The sequence below is a fragment of the Protomyctophum bolini genome, assembly GCF_963924005.1.
Source record: "Protomyctophum bolini genome assembly, chromosome: 5".
Taxonomy (NCBI): domain Eukaryota; kingdom Metazoa; phylum Chordata; class Actinopteri; order Myctophiformes; family Myctophidae; genus Protomyctophum; species Protomyctophum bolini.
The window spans coordinates 14765990-14787385 of NC_137866.1; the positions used below are offsets into that span (position 1 = coordinate 14765990).

General features: G+C 44.9%; 1 protein-coding gene across 1 annotated transcript in view; it reads left to right on the plus strand.

Moving 5' to 3' along the window:
• Positions 1-21396, plus strand: part of cacna2d3a (calcium channel, voltage-dependent, alpha 2/delta subunit 3a) — a gene marked incomplete at both ends in the record, with an annotated part of 220647 nt that overhangs the window by 40702 nt on the left and 158549 nt on the right. Inside the window, one exon of the mRNA XM_080764041.1 lies at positions 17640-17699. Within this exon, the coding sequence (XP_080620167.1) occupies positions 17640-17699 (60 nt within the window). The remainder of the gene's footprint in view (positions 1-17639; positions 17700-21396) is intronic.

The following is a 21396-nucleotide window of genomic DNA, read 5'->3' on the forward strand; positions in this document are numbered from 1 at the left end:
CTCAACAGTGACACCTTAGGTCAGTGGTGGTATTTAGGTACTGAAGCAGACATATGCTACACAAATGGAGACATACAGACAGACATTGCTGGTACTTGGAGTGACTAGCACCACTCAAAAAAAATAAAAAGAATAAAAATAAAAATCCCATTTAAAATCTGCAGTAGGAGAAGAACCCATGGTGGGAGTACCTTGTGTTGTCCACTCAGCTCACCTCATTTACTCCAGCCAGTCTGCCAGGCATCATCAGCTTTGTGATGCCCTGTTGCTGTGAGCTTGTAGCAGCAGCAGTGCAGACACGGTATCTTTCATGATTATATGTACAGTGCTGTTAGTCTGTGCGTCTGAACCCAGAGCAGCTCCCCAGAGGAACCACTGTGACACACTGTACTGTAGCTACTCTCTCTGCATCTCCATCATCTCTGCTTTTTGCTCTCTCTCTCTCTCTCTCTCTCTCTCTCTCTCTCTCTCTCTCTCTCTCTCTCTCTCTCTCTCTCTCTCTCTCTCTCTCTCTCTCTCTCTCTCGCTGTCTGTCTGTCTGTCTGTCTGTCTGTCTGTCTGTCTGTCTGTCTGTCTGTCTGTCTGTCTGTCTGTCTGTCTGTCTGTCTGTCTGTCTGTCTGTCTGTCTGTCTGTCTCTGTCTCTGTCTCTGTCTCTGTCTCTTTCTCTCTCTCTGTCTCTCTCTCACCAACACAGCTCTCATCTGTCTCACCTGGTGTGTTTTTTAAGAACCCCCCATTCCTTGTCTGCCCCCCCCCCCAACACACACACACACACACACACACACACACACACCTCTCTCCTCTGTGCTGAAGTAATTGTGGCGCTCCAGCGATTCAATTTCCGTGCAGGCGCTCTCCCCTGTCCGTCGGCACAGTTTTATCTGCCTGTCTCCTGCCCCCACCCCTCCCCCCTTTATCGCTCTCCGCCACCTGCTGAGAGGCACAAGTCTGCCGTGTGTGTGTGTGTGTGTGTGTGCTAGTATTCACACGTAGGCGAGGGAGTGTGCGCTACAGCATAAGATTCTGTCTCACTCTTAATGCTTTTCAAGCTAGGTGAGAGAAGGTGTGTGTACTGTCTGTGTGTGTGTGTGTGTGTGTGTGTGTGTGCGCGCGCGCGTGCGTGCGTGTACAGTACAGTATGTGTCTCTTGATAATATTAGAGTGCCTCAATGCTTGCAGGGTGTGAACACAGGCGGGAGGTTTCCGTATAGAGCATCAACGCCAAAATCGTCCCTTGACACCTTTACCTACTTGGGCACTCGTCGCCGAGATCGTCTTTTGACACTTTTTTAATATATATTGATTACTTTTCAGACATGTTCTGCTAGCTTTAACACTCTGGTTCTGGTGCGATAAAAAAAAAGTTAAAGGTCCGCTTGCTTATGCTGCCTATGGCATTGGTTCCCAAAGTGGGGGGTCCGTAGGCTGTCTATGGCATTGGTTCCCAAAGTGGGGGGTCCGCAGGCTGTCTGGCATTGGTTCCCAAAGTGGGGGGTTCGCAGGCTGTCTGGCATTGGTTCCCAGAGTGGGGGGTCCGCAGGCTGTCTGGCATTGGTTCCCAAAGTGGGGGGTCCGCAGGCTGTCTATGGCTTTGGTTCCCAAAGTGGGGGGTCCGTAGGCTGTCTATGGCATTGGTTCCCAAAGTGGGGGGTCCGCAGGCTGTCTATGGCATTGGTTCCCAAAGTGGGGGGTCCGCAGGCTGTCTATGGCATTGGTTCCCAAAGTGGGGGGTCCGCAGGCTGTCTATGGCATTGGTTCCCAAAGTGGGGGGTCCGCAGGCTGTCTATGGCATTGGTTCCCAAAGTGGGGGGTCCGCAGGCTGTCTATGGCATTGGTTCCCAAGGTGGGGGGTCCGCAGGCTAATGAGTATCATTTAAAAGTGACATGAGTGACATGAACAAGTTTGGGAACCACTGGTCTATGGGAATCCTTATATCTCGGATTCTTCTTCCAAGCTGTGTTTTTGATTTGTGGCTCATTTCTATAAACAATATATGATCGCCAGTTACACAATGTATGTTTTGGGCGAATTAAATATAATTTGCGGGACCTGTTACATTGCGATTTTACACTTAACTTTGATGTGAACGGTGGCGTACAATTGAGGGCAAACCCTCATTTTCAATGTAGCCAAAGAGTATGTTTTGCATTCCGTCCGTATGTGTGTGTGTGTGTGTGTCTGTCCGTCCTTCCTTCCTTCTGTCCGTCCGTTACCAGCTAATCTCTGGCACCGTCGGCCCGATCCATGCCAAGCTTTGCATACACACTCCCTGGATGCCAACGACGAACCTCTGCCCCAAATATTCCTCAGCGACCTTTATAGCGCCACCATGAGGCCAATTTAGGCAAAACACATTTCTGTAGATTACTTGTACACATTTTATCCATACATCACACAATTCGGTATACACTATCTACATAGTCATGTGATCAACAAGGATCTGCACCATTCTGATTGGCTAAGATTGGCTTCCAAAGCTCACATGATTGGTCCGTTTCGAACAAAATGCCACAAATCACAAACACAGTGTGTGCAATTTCAGGGAAATTATACACGCCCATTTCCACTAGGCCAAGGACGACATGCCACTAATTTTTCCAAATCAGCCTCATGGTGGCGCTATAACAGACCAATTCCTGTTTTTAGCTATAACTGCATCGTTCTGTATACAACTTATGTATGCACACTCCCTAGAGGCCATGGAAAAACATTTTCCCTGCATCCCTCCACATCTGCCGGTTATATCGCCACCATGAGGCCGATTTCTGCAAAACACATTGCTTATCTTAGTCGCACAGATTTCATCCAAATCTCATGCAAATCGGTACACATGTTCACTGTAGTCATGTGATCAAGACGAGTCTGTTGGATTTCTCAGATTCTACACTGATTGGATAAGATTGCCTTCCAAAGTTTTGAGGAGTGGCCTGTTTTGTACAAAATGCTGCACATGTCCTGCTCATCCAGAATTCTATCCTCAGAGATGCTATGAGTGATCTGGATCTGCATTTCCTCAAAAAAATTTAGAAAATTGTTGCAAAAAACTAAAATAAAAAAAATATATTACTCCTAAACATTTTGACACACACTCCTATCCTCCTGGTGGAGACCTGTGCCCTTTGTCTAGTTATTAGTATTATTATTGGAATAAATACTGTCCAGAATCTTCAAGTAACAAAAGGTGTGCATGGGAGACAAAAATGCTGAAATCCTAAACACACACACACACACACACACACACACACACACACACACACACACACACACACACGCACGGATGCACGCATGGACACACTCTCCCAGACCACTTTCCTCCCCCAATCTCTCGCGCAAGTCCAAGTTTTGCGATGCAAAAATCCTCCATAATGTTAATCCATTATTTTGGCGACTGCTGATGAATGGTTGTTGCTTGTAGAGTTATCCAGCTGTCTCCTCGACAAACTATCCAGCCGATTCCAGTGTGTCTTGCCTGAAGCGAGCCGGCAGCGTAGGGCTCTCTGCATCGGCTGTGTATGAGTGTGTGATGCAGCTTAGCCGACAAGTGGTATTTTAAACTAGACGTAGTCAACTTTTAGATTACGTTTGTCTTGTTGAGAACCACCTGGCAGGGCTTTGAAGCTGAATTACGGGGGCTCACAGGTTTGTTGACTTGTTGTGGCTTCGATGTCAGTCCAGTCCATGCATCAAAACAATTAGTGTCGTTACAAGGGATTTGCGTTAACGTGTTATTGTGTTAACTTTATAAAATATATAATATAGTGCACATTTATCATTCCACATTAGTGTGGACAGCAGCACAGCCTCCATGTCTGACAGAAGAAAAACAACTTGGAGTCAGTGTTGTTATGTTTTGTATTTGCTTCGGCCCATTTTAATTGCGATTTGCCCATTATAGATAAAGAGTAGGCCAATCAAACAATGCTTGAGAGTAAACATGGACTTGTAATGGAGGTTGTGCGTGCGTGTGTGCGTGTGAGAGGGGGATGGAGGAAGGGAGGGAGAGAGGGCGGGAGAGAGAGGGAGGGAGGGAGGGAGGGAGGGACAATCTTCTATTTTCACTAGTTTGGGTCCCGGGGAGACATCAGATTTCACTGCCCTTACAGGAGGACCACCCATTCCTTGGACCCCCTAGCGGGTCTAGTTTCAGGGAATCAGTGGAGTGTTCTGTTGTTCAGCTCGTAACATACTGAGATGCTTCTATGTGGCCCCGTGGACGCATTGCGAACAGTCTGGGGGAGGATGGTTGAAGCAGTGGAGTGCCTCGTTCCTTGAAACAAACCCTATGACCTGTTGGATCGCTTGCGTCCCACCTCCATCTGCGCGCCCCCAGCTGCTCCTGGACTCTCCGGTGGTATGTCCCGTCATGGTGTCACCCCCATGCCAGGTGGTATGTCATTCACTAAACTCACCCCACACAGCCGTCAGTTTTTTTGTACTACTAAATCTGAGAGTGGACTACTGAATCGTTTACTTTTCACCGTGTGTTTTTACTCTCAAGTCTCGAAGAAGTCTCGGTAAGAACTGTGAGTACTTTCCCCACCACTTCTTACGAGGCTACAGATGGAGCGGCTCCCCTCTCTTGTCAGCTGATCTCTCCTGACCCCGTACTGCTGCTGTAGCTGTTGCTGTTGCACTTGAACTCATTGGTCCAAAGGGCCATTATTCAGAAACCCTGATAGTTCAAAGAATGGCCCATATGACCCAAAACCCATTTGTCCAGTGGACCCTTATGCTGAAAAACAAACAGCCATTGCTCTGAAGGACCCGTTGCTCCAACAAACACCCACTGAAGTTATTGGAGTTCAGTCACTGATGGCTCTGTCCATGGTGCTGAATCCCACAGGATGTGTTTTGTTTAGTTTGTTTATATCAGAAAATATAATTCTCCGATAAGCTACATACCTCTTTCAATCAGTGTGTTTGCTGTTTTTTTTATTTAGGTTAGACAATGTTAACAGTAAATAGTTTAGGCATACATCCATCCGTCTTCAACCGCTTATCCGGAGTCGTGTGGCGGGGGCAACAGCTCCAGCAGAGAGCTCCAGACTTATCTCTCCCTCCATAATCCTCCCATCAATCCTTGTTCTGCCCGGAGGTCTCCTTCCAGTGGGACGTGCCTCCCTAGGGAGACGCTCACACTGTACACATTCATACGATGTCTGATCAAATCATCGGATAAAATCATCGGACAGCTGTTGGATCAAGTCAACCCACGTCAACCCATTGTGCCATTTTAGTTTTTAGCTATATCGCAACATACATGTTTCAGAAAACTCTTAACAGTGGTTCTCAAAAATAGCAGATATACAAGGCTGGTTACACCATGACTAATCCATAACCCCCCAACCCCCCAACCCCCCCCCCCCACCCACACACACACACACACACACACACACACACACACACACACACACACACATGTAAAGCCATCCTTGATTACTTAGAAAAGTGCTAGATAAATCCCAGATATTATTATTATTATTATTATTCATGTGGTTAATATAATCTGCACGATAAGACACTGATTACATTTGATTAATCCATTAAGTGCAGTCGGTATGCTCCGCAACGTCCGTGCAAAGTCTTCTCCTGTTTTAGAAGGCGTCACGCTGAGATGAGCCTAGTGCATCAGGCGTGGTGCGATAAGGCCCTGCACTGAGTCGAGTGCCAGATAATAGGGCCCCGAAACTGTCTGTCACACGTTTTCACCACCCACTCCTCTCCTCTGTGTGGAGGACACACGAGGACATCATGTAGTTAACACATTAAGACCTGAGGCCGATTCATCCATCCATCCATTCAACCATATTCAACCGCTTATCCGTAGTTGGGTATAAACTTCATCATTGGGGATCCCGAGGTGATCCAAGGAGATATAATCCTCCCATCTGGTCCTTGGTCTGCACAGATTTTTTGATTTTTCTGAAAAAAATATTGTTTCTATGTCGGTAGATCTCAAACCTTTTCATCTCAAGGACCCCCAAAATGAATGTATTTGGCTGCTCCAGAAGCAATGATTTGAGTTAAAACTAGCTTGGCTATTCAACATTTGCAGATCTACAAGATGGCATGAAGTATCACGTTTATAGCTTATAGAGGTTAATAGAAAGAGCTTGTATATCTGCTATTTATAATAGCCAAAGTATGAATTAATGGTTAAAGAAAGTAGTTCAAATCAAAAATATGACACAGATGCTTTCACGGTCCTAATGTTTTAAGTAAGAAACTCATGTTGCTATCAGAGTTGAAAGCCACAGAGTTATTGTAATGCACGCGCTTTGAAGTCCTTCTCTGAATGGAACAAATGCACTTCAAAGCTGACTAGAACGCCTCCCTGCTGTGGCCGCTTCCCACCGTAATGCCGTTTTGTTCTCAGCCAGTGTGACTTTGCTGTTATTGTCATTTACATACCTGTGTGTGACAGCCGCAGCATTGTGTTCCTGCAGGCCTGGCCTATACTACACGATTACCAACATGTCCCATAGAGCTGGCTGAGTGTACGTGTGCTGTGCTGCTGGCTCTAACCCATTCTGACCTGAAAATAGCAGAACTACAAGCTCGTAGCGTGCCACTCGGTGGCGCGCTATGAGCTTGTAGATCTGCTATTTTTCAATAGCTAAAGCATAGCATAATGCTAACACCAAAATGGGTTCCCGCCCAAAATGGGCTAAAGACCCATGACTCCCACTCAGAATCGTGTCTTTTTGAAGCTATTCTCGTCAAAAGTCCTGGTAGTTTCTTGTGCTCTGCATGTCTCCAAAGCATGAATATAATATACTTTTACAGCTAATTCTTCTTTTCGTGTCTTTGAAGCATGTTGTTACAGATGTGCCATTCTAAACATCTATCTATTCCTGAAGGTTTTCTGAAAATGCATGTTTTCCCTGCAGGTTTTAATCACTGATTAGCCTAATGCTAATTGTACTGCTTTGCTACTGAAAACAATTGTCACTCGTCCTGAATAGAATTGCACTGACAATCTACTGAATTACCAATGGCAGTTCTCAAACAACACATCTGTATATGACAGTTTCCCATTTCATTACACGCATTATTATTGAACTAAGTAAGATTTAGGCAGCACTGGTTGGGTAGAGGGCAGACAAGTCAGTGCTGCATGGTCCTCTTCTCCACATTCACAGATGATTGGATGGGTTTTGTAGCCCCATCTGGCCATAGCAGCCAGACATTTACAACTAAAAACTGGTTTTCAAACGAACATGCATGCACTGAAAACGTGGCCTGACGAAGCTAGGCCACGCAGCAGGCATAAACATAATTATGCAGGGACGCTTAGTGACACAAAACAGGTGCTGCTCCGTAAACCAACACTACTCTGGGTCTCAACCACGAAATAACAAAAACTAGAATTGGGAGGAAAAAAATCACACCCGCGTGTGTAGTGAGGTGCGCTCTTATCGTCATACATCATCTCATTCTAGCCAATCACAATTTGCGTCCTCACCTTCGTCTTCAATGTTTGTGTTTACACAATGTTTGTGTTTTCACAAACACTCAAAGCTGGACATAGGAGGGGCTAGCGCCCCTCAAAAATAAATGTGGTTAAGTGAAATAAAAGAACAAAACAAACTAGGCTTTACAAAAACGAACGATAACCAACTGGAGCGGTATATAACTAGAAGTATCTAAAATCATAGAGAAAATGTCAATATTGCATAGCCTAAACATACTTTTATTGGTGATGAAATGTTGAATCTCACCCCTGACATGTACCCTTTATTACAATAAAGTAAAACTAACAAACTGAACTAGCAAACTGACTTTGAAACCTAATCAAACTAAACTGAAATTGAAAACAAAAGGTCAAAAACAATGAACAAAAAGAAAGAGACAACAACTAATGAATAATTCAAAAAATGATAACCTTGGTCCCGACCAGGAAGTGGGTTGCCTGTTATTTTGGCCGCAGTGCGTCCTGTGTTTTATGCATATGTATGTTCTCTGTAGATAACCTGCAGGAACAAACGTATGCATAATTCATAGTGTATGGATTATTAAATTAGATTAGATTAGATTAGATTCAATTTATTGTCACTGCACATAGTATACAAATACTTTGACAATGAAATGAATAGTGGCGTCCAACCAGAGTGCAATACAGTAATGCAGTAATGGGAATAAATATACTTGTAGTTGAATGTACAGTATGTACAGTAATATATAATAAATAGGAAATAAATAGAAAAATAGACAATGAAGTATAAATAGAAATGAGGAGTATGCATATACACACCCACACAAGCCATAAGCCATAACATGCTAGTGTATGTATATATGGAGTGAGCATGAGAGTTCAGATAGGAAGGGGGGGTGTCATTGTTCAGTGTCATTGATGGGGGGCAGAGTTCAGCAGGGAGACAGCAACAGGAAAGAAGCTGTTCCTGAGCCTACTCAGGACAAAAATCAGGACAAAGATAGAGCAAAAGACTGTAAGGTTCTCTAAAGTTAAGATAAGTTCCATACTTCCTTTAGAGGGAATGGGACCAATCATTATTATATTAATACACTTTATTTTACAGAAAATATAATGTTGTTTACTGCATTGGTTCAACTTCTAAACCTTTTCAGGCCACAACCACCCAAAATAATCATATTTGAACTGTGAACCATGCTACACCTGAGTACTTCGTTACTTTACAGCCCCGGGAATGTAATCCTGTCTAACTGCTCCCCCCCCACCCGACTCACAGCCTCGCTCCCCCTCTTTTCCACCGGGTGTCACTTCTTTCTCTCTCTGTGTGTGTGTGTGTGTGTGTGTGTGCGTGTGCGTGTGCGTGTGCGTGTGTGTGCGCGCGCTAAGCCAGTCAGTAGGTGTCAGAGCGAACAGTCTCATCTGGCTAGCTGTCTCTACGTGCAGCCAGGGCTCTTTTGACATGCAGGCCTCTCTAAGGGTGGTCAGTTATAGTTGGTCCTTCCGTCCGTCCGTCCGTCCAGCACTTGATTCCAAAAAAAGATATCTTGAAAGGTACCCGTTGGATTTCCATGGTATTTTGTGGTGACACTGACTTAGACCAAAATGTCCACGTGCACACAAGACATTTCTTGAGTGGCAGTGCAGCGTGTTGTGAACTTGTGGATCTGCTATCTTTGGTGCGCGCATGAAGTACAGTATAACTCACCTTTTTAGTCTTGTCGTGGAGTGAAATGAATGGAAATCAGTAGGGATGGAACTTTGTGTTATTTTCGTAGCGATTATTCTTTTTTTTATTTAAAATGTTTTATCCCACAATTTTGTAACCCATTTTTTCACCCAGTGTCAATTATCTAATGCAATCCTGGGCACTACACTTCCTCTGCAAACCTGGGGGGGCAGCGGACTGACCTCATGGTCTTTCTATGCATGAGGAGTCCAAGCTGCTTCTTTTCACCTGACAGGGGATAGTTTCCCCGGCCGGACGTAGCGCGTGGAAGGAACACGTTTTTATGACGAGTTCCTTTCCCCTCCAGCCACCCAAACATGTCGCGTCATTGGTGGTGTGAGCCGAGTTTTAACGACAGGTTAAAGTTGTAATCCTGCTCCTGAGGGACTAAACGCTTTCTGAGACACAGTGGTGGCATTTACAGGCATGACTGCAGCAGCAGCACACAGTGCATTGCTGGGGTGATGGGGTCCTTCATAATCCTTCTAGCTCTGCTCAAGCACCTGCTAAAGTACCATCCCTGCAGGGAGGGGAAGTGAAGTCTCATCTAACCACACCTGATATGGTGTTCCAGAGAGGAGATATTTCCATACCAAACGGTCAGAATGCTTTATGTAGTAGCAGAGTAGAGGGATTTCAGAACCCCAGAGTTTGCTCTTAGAGAACTGGACACTTTCTGACCGGAGGGGATAATGAACGGGAGTACAGCTTTCCTTCTGGAAAGGTCTCTCTGCCACCAGATGAGAATGGCAGGAGCAGGTGGATGCTGTTCCATCTTACACTAAGTTTACGCTGGTGTTAAGGTGTTCCACTCAAGTGCTCTCTGGGAGGATGAGGATTCGACATGGACTGATGTTTTTGGTCCAGATTTCCCAGTAAGGCTGCTGGCACTCCATGTACAAGCCACCTATTAATAAAAGGGTGGCTGGACGACCCAATAGCTGTGGGGTTAGGGTGTAGTGGCTCATGAGGTAGAGTGGCCGCTTGGGAAATAAAATGGTTCTCGGTTCGATCCCTGGCTCCCTTCCTGTTTTATTGTCCACGTTTAAGTGCTCCCAATGAGTTTCCTCTGTGGTCTACGTGCAAATGTGTGCCTGCATGCAGGGTGAACGTAACGTAACGCACAAGGGATTTGGATGAAGGCACTTCATTGATTTAGCATGCCACGTGCGGCAGTGCGGCACAATGCTTTGACTAGCGAGTAGTGCTGCAAAGTTAATCTAAGAAAGATTGCAATCTAGATTCTCATTTCTAAATTTGAGCAAGAATCGTGCAGCCTAGTGCTGCCTATTTGTTGTCCAATTTATTTTAGTTACTCTTGTTTTTGCTACACGAGAGTAAAGTACTTTGATGTTGCCACAGTAGTTGGCTCCAGGTGCCACATTTTGAATTTAGTAATGTTGAGCAACTACAGCAAGAATGGTGCAGCACTGCTAGCGAGTCCCCGGTCAAATCATTTGCCGGGTATCATTCCCCTCGCCACAATGTGCTGTCTCTCTGAACTGCCACTACACTGTTCAATGATTGGGTGAGGGTTTTTCCTTTAAGTTTTCATTTCTGGTCCAAAGCACATGGAAAGAATGAGGCATTTGCTGCAGAGTCTTCTGTCATGGGGTGACTGTGCTGGCCAGCTGGTCTCAGATGCAGTGTCAGGGGTCAATTGATCCAGAACAGATGCTGATGGTGACTGTTGGCAGCTGATCTAAGTATACTGAATTAGAATTTCACAGTTTGACAGTAAGTAACCTGAAAGATGTTGTGCTTACACTTGTGATTCTGTATAGAATACGTTGTTTCAATAAAGTATCTCTCTCTCGCGCGCACACACACACACACACACACACACACACACACACACACACACACACACACACACACACACACACACACACACACCTTTCCTTGTCTACCTGGCTTGTTTCCAATCTAAACATGTGAGACACGAGGGGGCACAGAAAGAGTCACTGAGCACTTTTCCATTCTGTTGATGCTGCAACTCTCCACCTCTTGGCTTGTTTGACAATATTAATTGCTTGTCCCCGGTGCTATTGATGGCCTGACCTGCTCCAAGTCATGCAGCTCAGCCCCTGGCTGGCAGGACCTGGACCCCCGAGACCGGCCCTGGCCTGCCGGGGTGGGCCAAGGCTTAGCCAGCATTCCCACCTGGAACACGAGGATGTGCCAAGGACCCAGTGGGTTCTGTGCCCAGTCACTCACAACAAGCATCCACCCGCAGTTACTGTATTCAACTTTATAAGAAAGTCCCAATAACCCTTATACATTCCCTGCCATTGACGCCCCTGTGAGCCATCCCAAATCCAACCGTCATTGATGTCAGAATCGTGTTTTCATTGATTATGTTAGATCGCGCTCTTCGCCAACATTGTTCTATGTTGCTAGGCAGCCCGACACAAAAAAAAGGTTGTGCCTGCCGTCCGCCTCCACGTTATCAGATTTACAAAAATGCATTTATCTTTTTCCCAGATTGCGTTTTTGGTCAAAACAAGCTTTATTCAACGGCCCATAACTAAAGAACCTGCGGTCGTGGTTAGAAAATGTATTTTCCGGATTGAAAAATTGCTGTATGCCATCAAAGATAAATTTGTATCATTTCAGCTTCACTACATCATATTCAACGGTAAAGGGCGAGATCGAAAGGCTGCTGTAGACATAGATCACGAAGCTGGCTTTAAACTCACACAAAGACACTGACAAATGTCAATGTCTCTCTCTCTCTCTCTCACACACACACACACACACACACACACACACACAGTAAAACAGCACACCTCTGCATACCAAACTTTTGCACTCTACTTGCCGATTTTGCGGTCGACCGCCGTGTTCTTGTTTTGTAGTTCTTACCTTGGGAGAGCGTTCCAAAACCAGGTCATTTGCCTCCCCTCAGGAAAGAGAAATGTGCCAAGTCAAGCCTTAAAGCAACTGCGTCAGAAAAGTCCCTGACTTCCGTTGGCAGTCAATAATATATGTAACCTCCCCTTGTCTCTGGCCCCCCCATCCCCCTCCTCCCCCTCTCGCCTCTCGCAGCATGCACTAGCGTAGGTCCCCTGCTGGGGTAAAGTACTTATGTGAAAGTATTAATTACGAAATGTATTGTGAGCTTGTAGTTGTATAATATTTAATTATAAAAGTATAATAAGTTTAAGTATTATTTGGTAGCTACTACTGTAGTTACCAAAAGGTGTTACATAATTAACTAAACTAAATAATTGCAGTGGAGTAAAAAAGTACAGTATTTGCCTCTGAGATGTAGTAGAAGTATAAAGTACCGTAACTTGAAATTGTACTTACTACAGTAAGTGCAGTACTTGTGTAAATGTACTAAGTTACTTTACACTACTGCATAGTGCGGTTGCATGTGATGCCATGCACTTTTTTTTTCTTTTTTTTTTCCAACTTTTTAAGCTCTACATTCATAATTAATTGATGGGCATCTTATTAAGGTCAGGGTTTTGTGCTATCGGGAAACGAGTGGCAGTGGCTCAGTGAAAACAACAAGCCAATCCGCTTGACAGCCAAAACCAGAGGATGGTTCGTGTGAACTTTTGGGAAGTGTAAACATGCTGAACACGACGGCTGGCAAACTGCTGATAGCAGGAAGGGAGGAGAGGCAGATCAGTGCAAATGTCAAGCAGAGGTAATGGGAAATATGACATGAAAACGCTGGGATATCGCCCATGTCGGGTGGAAAACCTCGTACTCAAACCGCTTTACCTTTCACGATTCAAATAAAAAAACATGGACATCGCAATCATCACTGCATTACTTCATTTATAAGAAATCTACGCAATTCGAGGATATTCAGTAGAAGCATTGTTATTTTGATCATCACAATAAGCCTGTTGTCTCTCCTATGGTACCAACATCAAAACCATTGCTCTAGTCTAGACTATTGGAGAAAGACATTGATGAGCCAGGGATGTGTTGTGATGTTGACAGCCCGGGGCATAATTGTGAGCTTCTCATCAAGCCTAGGAACCTAACAAACCTCACTCTACAGCTACTAAAGCAACGTCTTGTTAACTTGACGCGTGCAGCACTTGGTGCTGTCAACAGTGGTGCGTGCTTGTGTGCGTCTGTGCACAACATTGACAATTGGTGGTGAAAAAACACTTTCCGTGCTCGGACGGACACATCCAGCCAGCCAGGGACACACATTAACTGGGCATTGGAGTGGCTGCACCACTCAAAAATAAATAGGCACGTTACATTTTTACTTCTGGTTCATTTTTGGGTGAATTTTGGTGTTTTCAGGGACAGCGATGGCAAATGGGCTTCAACTATGAAATAAAAGTATAAAGCACATGTGAAACAAATAGCACTTCTTTGCCTGCTGGCAGTGTGCCCAAGATATTTAATGCTGGATTAGCTCTGAGATTAGCTCTGGACACACAGGCACTGGCAGACACACAGACAGACCCTCTTATAGATGGCCTAAAACTGTCCATATGAATCAGGCACGCAAATGGCCTACATGTATCGGAGGATAGAGGAGCGTGTTTTCCTATGAAGATCGGCTACATTTGCCGTTTGAGTTGTCCAAATACTATTGGAGCTAAATCACACTTAAAGGTTTCATCACATTCATTTTCATTTATATTTCGTTTTTCTTTTAGGTTTTATGACCTCAATTATACCCACACAACCTGAACTTTGAACATTGAGTGGATTCTCTGTAGCCTGGGGTTTTCTCTGTGTGTTCTGAAGCCTTTTGAGCCTTTTGTGGACTCTTACTGTACCTCACAGTCCACAGGCAAATCAGAGTACTTGTTTGAGTCAGAAAACCCCAGACCACAGAACATCTACTGAATGTAAAAAGTTCAGTTTTTTTGGGTGTAATTGAGCTCAGAAAACCTCAAAAAGAACCTGCCAGAGCGGGCGGGGAGGAGGGGCCGCTTTAGCTCTGAACAGAACCACATGGGCACACATGCAAGTTCAAGGACGCACACAGGTTTTCAGCAGAGAAAATTGGATCGCCTGCCTTTTTCATCCTTCATGGGCCCCCACGGCGTCTGGGTCCCGGTTGCACCGTCAATATTTACGCCACTGATTATTTGTCGCTGATGGGCAGAAACCTCTTACAGTATCTCCATATTTTAACTTTTTCTTTTGTATGCTTGTACAGTGTCACATAAAAGTATCACAAATAGTAGATGTACAGTATAATCTTAAAACAGACAGAGACAACTTGCAAGACGTATAGTGAGGGCAGTGTGTGTTTTTTCGATTGGAGTACAATACTGTATGTCACATACTTGTGTCTGTGTTTAATTGAGCGATTGTCTTGCTCGACAGCATGCCTCGATGCATGAATGTGTGAGTTATGGTGTGTTTTTTGGGTGCGTTGTTGGCATCCGTTCTTATTTGCCTGTTGCCATGGTCTGGCACCTTGACTCAGCCTCGAGGCACATGTTCACACACGCACGCGTGTACATGCACGCACGCAGTCCAATTCCAACAGATTCCATCACATGCACACACGCACACACACACACACACGCACAAACCTCACTCTGACTATAGAAACACTTTCCAGTGTTTAGGTCAAAGGGCTAATACCATAACACGTGTCATCCTAGGAAACATCCACATGCGTGTACACATGTGCACATATCACATGCACTCACCAACAAACGCTGTATGTATTGAACTGCGCCTTCACAGACACGGTCTGACATTTCCCGATGCAGGAGTGGCCGGGAGGCGGATAAACGCTCAGACCTTTAGAGAATGTTATTCTCATTGCTTTCTCCCCCCACCCCGCCATGCCTTATCTCTGCTCCCCATCCACATTTCCAACACTGTTGCTCACTAATACTTGTGTGTGTGTGTGTGTGTGTGTGTGTGTGTGTGTTTGTGTGTGTGTGTGTGTGTGTGTAATATAGCATCACAATCATTGCAAACATTATCCATTCTCTCCCTGTCTCCCATTCTCTTTAATAAACAGAATATACATGTTCAGGTGGTGTTGGCAATTTGAGCCAGTAAGCAGAGAGTACCGGTACCCTATTTATCATTCAACATTTTAGATTCTTCCAGTTTTGTTGTCTTATGCTCATTTATTTGTGTCATCACTTCCAATTTTCCTTGTTTAACCCAATCCCTCCCAATTCACTAGGTGGGATCGTGAGGCCAGTGCCAAACAAATGCGCAAAATACCACAGTAGAAGAAGAGATCCCAGGGCAACCAGGAAGTGTAGCCCCCCCTAATATTGTATTCATATTAGACCATTAGGTTGCGGTAGCACTGTGCTGGCTGGTTGTAAATCTCACAGTGACACACGAGGATGTGAACAGCACTGTGCTGGTAATGTGAAGAGCACTGTGCTGGTGATGTGAACAGCACTGTGCTGGTGATGTGAACAGCACTGTGCTGGTGATGTGAACAGCACTGTGCTGGCTGGTTGTAAATCTCACAGTGACACACGATGATGTGAACAGCACTGTGCTGGTAATGTGAAGAGCACTGTGCTGGTGATGTGAACAGCACTGTGCTGGTGATGTGAACAGCACTGTGCTGGCTGGTTGTAAATCTCACAGTGACACATGGTGATGTGAACAGCACTGTGCTGGTGATGTGAACAGCACTGTGCTGGTGATGTGAACAGCACTGTGCTGGTGATGTGAACAGCACGGTGCTGGTGATGTGAACAGCACTGTGCTGGTGATGTGAACAGCACTGTGCTGGTGATGTGAACAGCACTGTGCTGGCTGGTTGTAAATCTCACAGTGACACATGGTGATGTGAACAGCACTGTGCTGGTGATGTGAACAGCACTGTGCTGGTGATGTGAACAGCACTGTGCTGGTGATGTGAACAGCACTGTGCTGGCTGGTTGTAAATCTCACAGTGACACATGGTGATGTGAACAGCACTGTGCTGGTGATGCGAACAGCACTGTGCTGGTGATGTGAACAGCACTGTGCTGGTGATGTGAACAGCACTGTGCTGGCTGGTTGTAAATCTCACAGTGACACACAGTGATATGGAGAGATCCACTGGCCAGGTGCGTTGCCATGGTGAGGAGACTAGGCACTAGATTATAGCAGTGGCTACAGCCTAACAAAGCATTGACGCACGCACACACACCTTGTCACACGCCACGACTGTGAAGCGTGTAGCTTGATCGGCTACCAGCGCAAAACTACGCATAATTCTAACTCTAACCCCTAAACCTAATCCTCTAAATGTCTAATCTCAACTGCAACCTCAATCTTTTTGTAATCGTAAATGTATCTCTGAAAATCTTTTTTCCACCATTAAACAACCACTTGCCTTGTGATGACTAGAAAAATGCTCATCACAACGTCTATTCTACTATACTTGTGTGCACTGTGCAGTGGTGGAAAAAGTAAGTAAAAGTATCAATACTGCAATGTAGAAATACTCAAGTAAAAGTCCGGAATTCAACATTGACTTGAGTAAGTACAAATGTGTTGGTATGTACTATTGAGTTACTTTCCACCACTGCTTGTGGGGACATTTGGTCCTCACAAGTATAGGGATACAAGCACACACGCACACACACACACACACACACACACACACACACACATATCCCGGTCGGCTGAAATAAGCTGCAGGCTGATTGCAGTAGTTTGTGGTGTGAAGCCATTTGAATGGAAATGCGACGAACGCAGAGTGCATTACCAAAACGCATAGAAGACATCAGAGCCTGCGTCTCCCGCCAATGATAGTCAGCCATGCACATCACATCACAGCTGGAAACTGAAAGAGATGTTCTGTGTGTGTAAGTGCGTGCGTGATAGCGTAACACCCTGAAGCATACACAGCAGACGCTAACCCAGTGAGAGCGCCACGCGCGTGTGCGCTGCCGATGATGGAGTTAGCTCCAGGAGTGTCCAGAGAACCCGAGGCACTCGTTGCCTTCTGAGCCATTTAGGAAAATGGATTATTTTCAGGAGATGGCTAAACATCTGTCCTCTCTCTGTGTGTCCGAGTGTGCATGCGTGCGTGTGTGTACTGTAGGTTGTGTATTCTTAGTGTGTGTAGTAAACAATGGGGGAAAGTAACTTAGTAACTTTTACTGTAATTTACTCAAGCACTAGTCTTGCGTAGCCAGACTACTATTCCACAATCATGTTCAATCACAATCATGAGTCAGGAACTACACCTGCCGAAAAAAAGTTTGTCATTTCTGTTCACAAAAATACATTTGAAAACATATTTAGAGCTTATTCTTTTCATTTCCATTGCTGCTAAGCAACAAGCTATATACGTTCTATATATAGAAGCTATATATTCATTTTAAATTGTATCATATAAGCAGGGGTGCACATGAATATTTTGGGCTAGTTCACCTGCTCAGTGTATCATGTATACGTTGTTATACATGATTACAAACATTTATAACGAGTGTTATAATGCCTTATAAGCACATTATAATTCATTTTAAAGGTGACCTTAATATAAAGTGTTCTCTCCTCTCCACAGAGGCTGGTGGAAGCGGCAGAAGAGGCCCATCTGCAGCACGAGGAGGACCCAGACCTGCAGGTAGGTGCATGTGCTCACACACTCATTATCACCAGATTACAGGTAGGTGCATGTGCTCACACTCACACACTCATTATCGCCACAGATGGTAATGAGTGATGGTTCTTGTCAAATGTACAGTATCAGATGCACCAGTGACCAGATGTCCCCCTTTGCATGGGACAGTCCCTCATTTCCAAGACTTTTCAGGCGTCCCACAAATTGAGACCCTGTCCCACATTGTGACCGGCAGGCATCATGTGTTCAAAATTTGAGCTAGTAGTTAGTTCCCTAATAATAGGTGGCTTTCTGTTGTAAAGCTCTCTCATTGTATCTTTTCCTGCAAGATGTGTTTTTAAGCCTGTTAAAATAACATGAGAAATATTCCTATAGGCTACAGTAGCAAGTCGACCATACCACCCATGACCAAAACAAAATGTGAGAATATGACATCAAGGCATTTAATAGCAACTTAAGAATAAGTTGATTACCCCGTCCCCCTGTCACACGTCCCCCACACAAAGAATACTTCTGTCCCTCAGAAGAACAGTTTGGATCTGTTCACGCTAGAACCACCCAAAGGATGAATCTCTGCTTTTAGTAAACCCATTCTGGAACTCGGGTGGCGCAGTGCTAAAGTGCCCTGCTGAAGTTGTGGGTTCGAATGTCTCTTCCACCCAGGGGTCATCAATATGCCCGTACACACACAAATGTGTCCGTGGCAAATTGGTCTCGTCCCATTTTCTTTTTTTTTTTTTTTTACATTATAATGTTCTTATTTTGATCATAAGACCCCAATTACTGAATGTCAAGTCTCCAGGTTTTCTTCAGGATATGTATGCCACGTATTTACTAGGACACTGTGGGATATTAGGAGGAGGACTAGTTGTTCTCAAATGTTTAATTTGAATAATTTCACATGACGTTGCACTCGTTTCTCTCCACAGTCCACAGTGAAGGCCTCTTAAATCATAGCAAGACAGTGACATTCATGGAGGCTGGAACAGTCACTGTAGCATGTTGAAAATGAACTGGAGTGACCCTGGAGTGACCCTGGAGTGACGGGCCTCGGCGCTGATTGGTTGTTCGTTAGACCCACCCCCACCACCGATTCTCATTGGATAATAATTTTTTGTACCGAAGAAATGATAGGTTCACAGTGCAACACCAGACCAAGAGATGCAGTCCACTCAGAGAGTGGGCGGGGTCTTTGGGCTGGATCCAGGCTACATCTGCACACCACCCAGAATAATAATACATAATTCCACATAACTAACTTAACCCCCAGCATCCTTAACCCAATTTGGACTGAGGCCAGTTCGATTCAAGTTTTCCGAAATGCTTCATAATTATATTTATATAGCAGAATCCTTTTTTTGTAATTTTTTAATACTGTACATACTGTACATGTGTCGCAACCAGCTTGTGAATTGGCTTGTAGGCTCATAGATCCGCTTGTAGATCGGCTACAGTATTTTCAGCCAAGGTATTTAATGTTTGGTGAAAACTGCAAAGATACTAGTATGATGCCCTGAGGGTCTCCACTCAACAATGCATACAGTTTTAACACAGATCTGTGATGGCTAATATAATAGCCATAATAAAACACACACACACACACACACACACACACACACACACACGAACACACATTCAAGCAGTTTATGATTTTATGATTTCTGGTCAGGAATGACTGATAGCATCATCATCGTGTGGAAATCGAGCTAAAATCGTTTCATATCACTCACACACCCCCACATTACTGTACTGCATACCCCCCGGAGCTCGCCGAAATGTCAAACTTTTCTCCGGGAGTTGCGCCCTCAGCTTCAAAGCAAAATTAAACAGATAATCACATCTGCATACACACCCCCGAACCCAGCCTCCACATGGTTCTGCCTCAAATCCATTTGAGCAGCTTTAAATGGTTAGAGACTGGCTTCATGTGTGTGTGTGCCGAAGCGAGAGCACTTCTCACCAAACTCTTACAATATTTCATACATGTACATGTAGGAGGGGCCAGCAATAGAGTTTCAAAAAGGGAAGTAATGTAGTAAGCCGGCTTGGGAGTATTTGCCGTGCAACTATTTTTTAATAAGCCTGTGTGTGTGTGTGTGTGTGTGTGTGTGTGTGTGTGTGTGTGTGTGTGTGTGTGTGTGTGTGCGCGCACCGTGTTAGCTCTCTGTGGCATTCCACTGAGCGCCCTGTGGCTCGGTGCTGTCATGCACCATTAAAGTGGATCAATTTGCTAATCTAACCCCTGGGTGCTATCCTGGTCTGATTCTAAACAGCACACAGTAAAATCCTCAGTGTTAATTCATCCACGTGTACGTAACTAAAATTAACACTGTTTTACTGTATCTACCCGTTTGGCTTCCTTCCCCAGGGGTCATCAATATGTCCGTACGCGGACAACATGTGTCCGTTGCAAAGACTTGGCCTTGTCCGTGGCAAATGTTTGATTTTCCTTTTTACCATTATAATGTTCTTATTTAGACCCAATTACTGATTGTCAGTCTCCAGGTTTTCTTCAGAATATGTATGACACTCATTTACTACGACACGACACTATGACATATTGGGAGTCCAAAAGTACTAGTGGTTCTCAAATGTTTTATTTGCAAGGAGCCCCTTAACTCATGAGTGTACAAATGGAACCAAATGGACTGGTGAATCAAAACAAAATGTACGTACAATTGAAAGTCAGAATCTCCAATAAATCTATTTATATGTGCCGAGATCACTCAATGCATGAATACACACAATGATTAGTCTTTAGAGTGGTTGTGTTCCATTTGATATCCTTCTCCTATGACAGCAGTTCACAAATCTTCGCCCAGCAGATATGGGAGTTTTTGTCATTAGTCATGTTTTCAAAATCTCTGTGGGTGATTGTAATCTGTTTGAAGTATGTGTATCTTGATGTCTTGGTACAGTGGAAATAATGGTTAGGAAATGTAGCTCAGTTTCCACTTAATTTTGTGTGCAGTGGGTGCATAGTCTGTCTTCTCTAGGGAGACAGGTCTGCCTAAGACGGCCTTTCTCGCAAGACTGCTCACTGAGTCTGTACCTATAGTTCAGATTTGTCTTTGTTTTGGATCGGTCACGGTTTGCGCCCGCGTGTGAATGCACAATGCACGTGCATGCGTGCTTCTGTGAGTATGCGAGCGTGCTTCTGTGAGTATGCGAGCGTGCTTCTGTGAGTATGCGAGCGTGCTTCTGTGAGTATGCGAGCGTGCTTCTGTGAGTATGCGAGCGTGCTTCTGTGAGTATGCGAGCGTGCTTCTGTGAGTATGCGAGCGTGCGTGCATGGCCAGTAGCTAAGAGCGTGTGATCTGAAGGCGGGGTTGGCGAAAGGGCCTTTCTGTGTGGAGTTTGCATGTTCTCCCCGTGTCCCCTAGGGTAGGTACCCTCACAAAAACATGCATTAATCCTGGTCTCTAAACTGCCTCCCCCTGGCCAGCCGGGGCGCCTGATGGAGGGGAAAGGAGCTGGTTGGAATAATGTGTTCCTTCCACGCGCTACGTCCAACCAGGGAAACTCCCCCCTGTCGGGTGTAAAGGAGCAACTTGGACACTCAAGCATGAAGGGAGCATGAGTTAAGTCCGTTGCTCTCCCCAGGTTGGCGGAGGGTGTGTAGAGCCCAGGATCACACTCACAGTAGATAATTGTCACAGGCCCAGGGGTGAAAAATGCTTCTACAGATACTCACTATCCC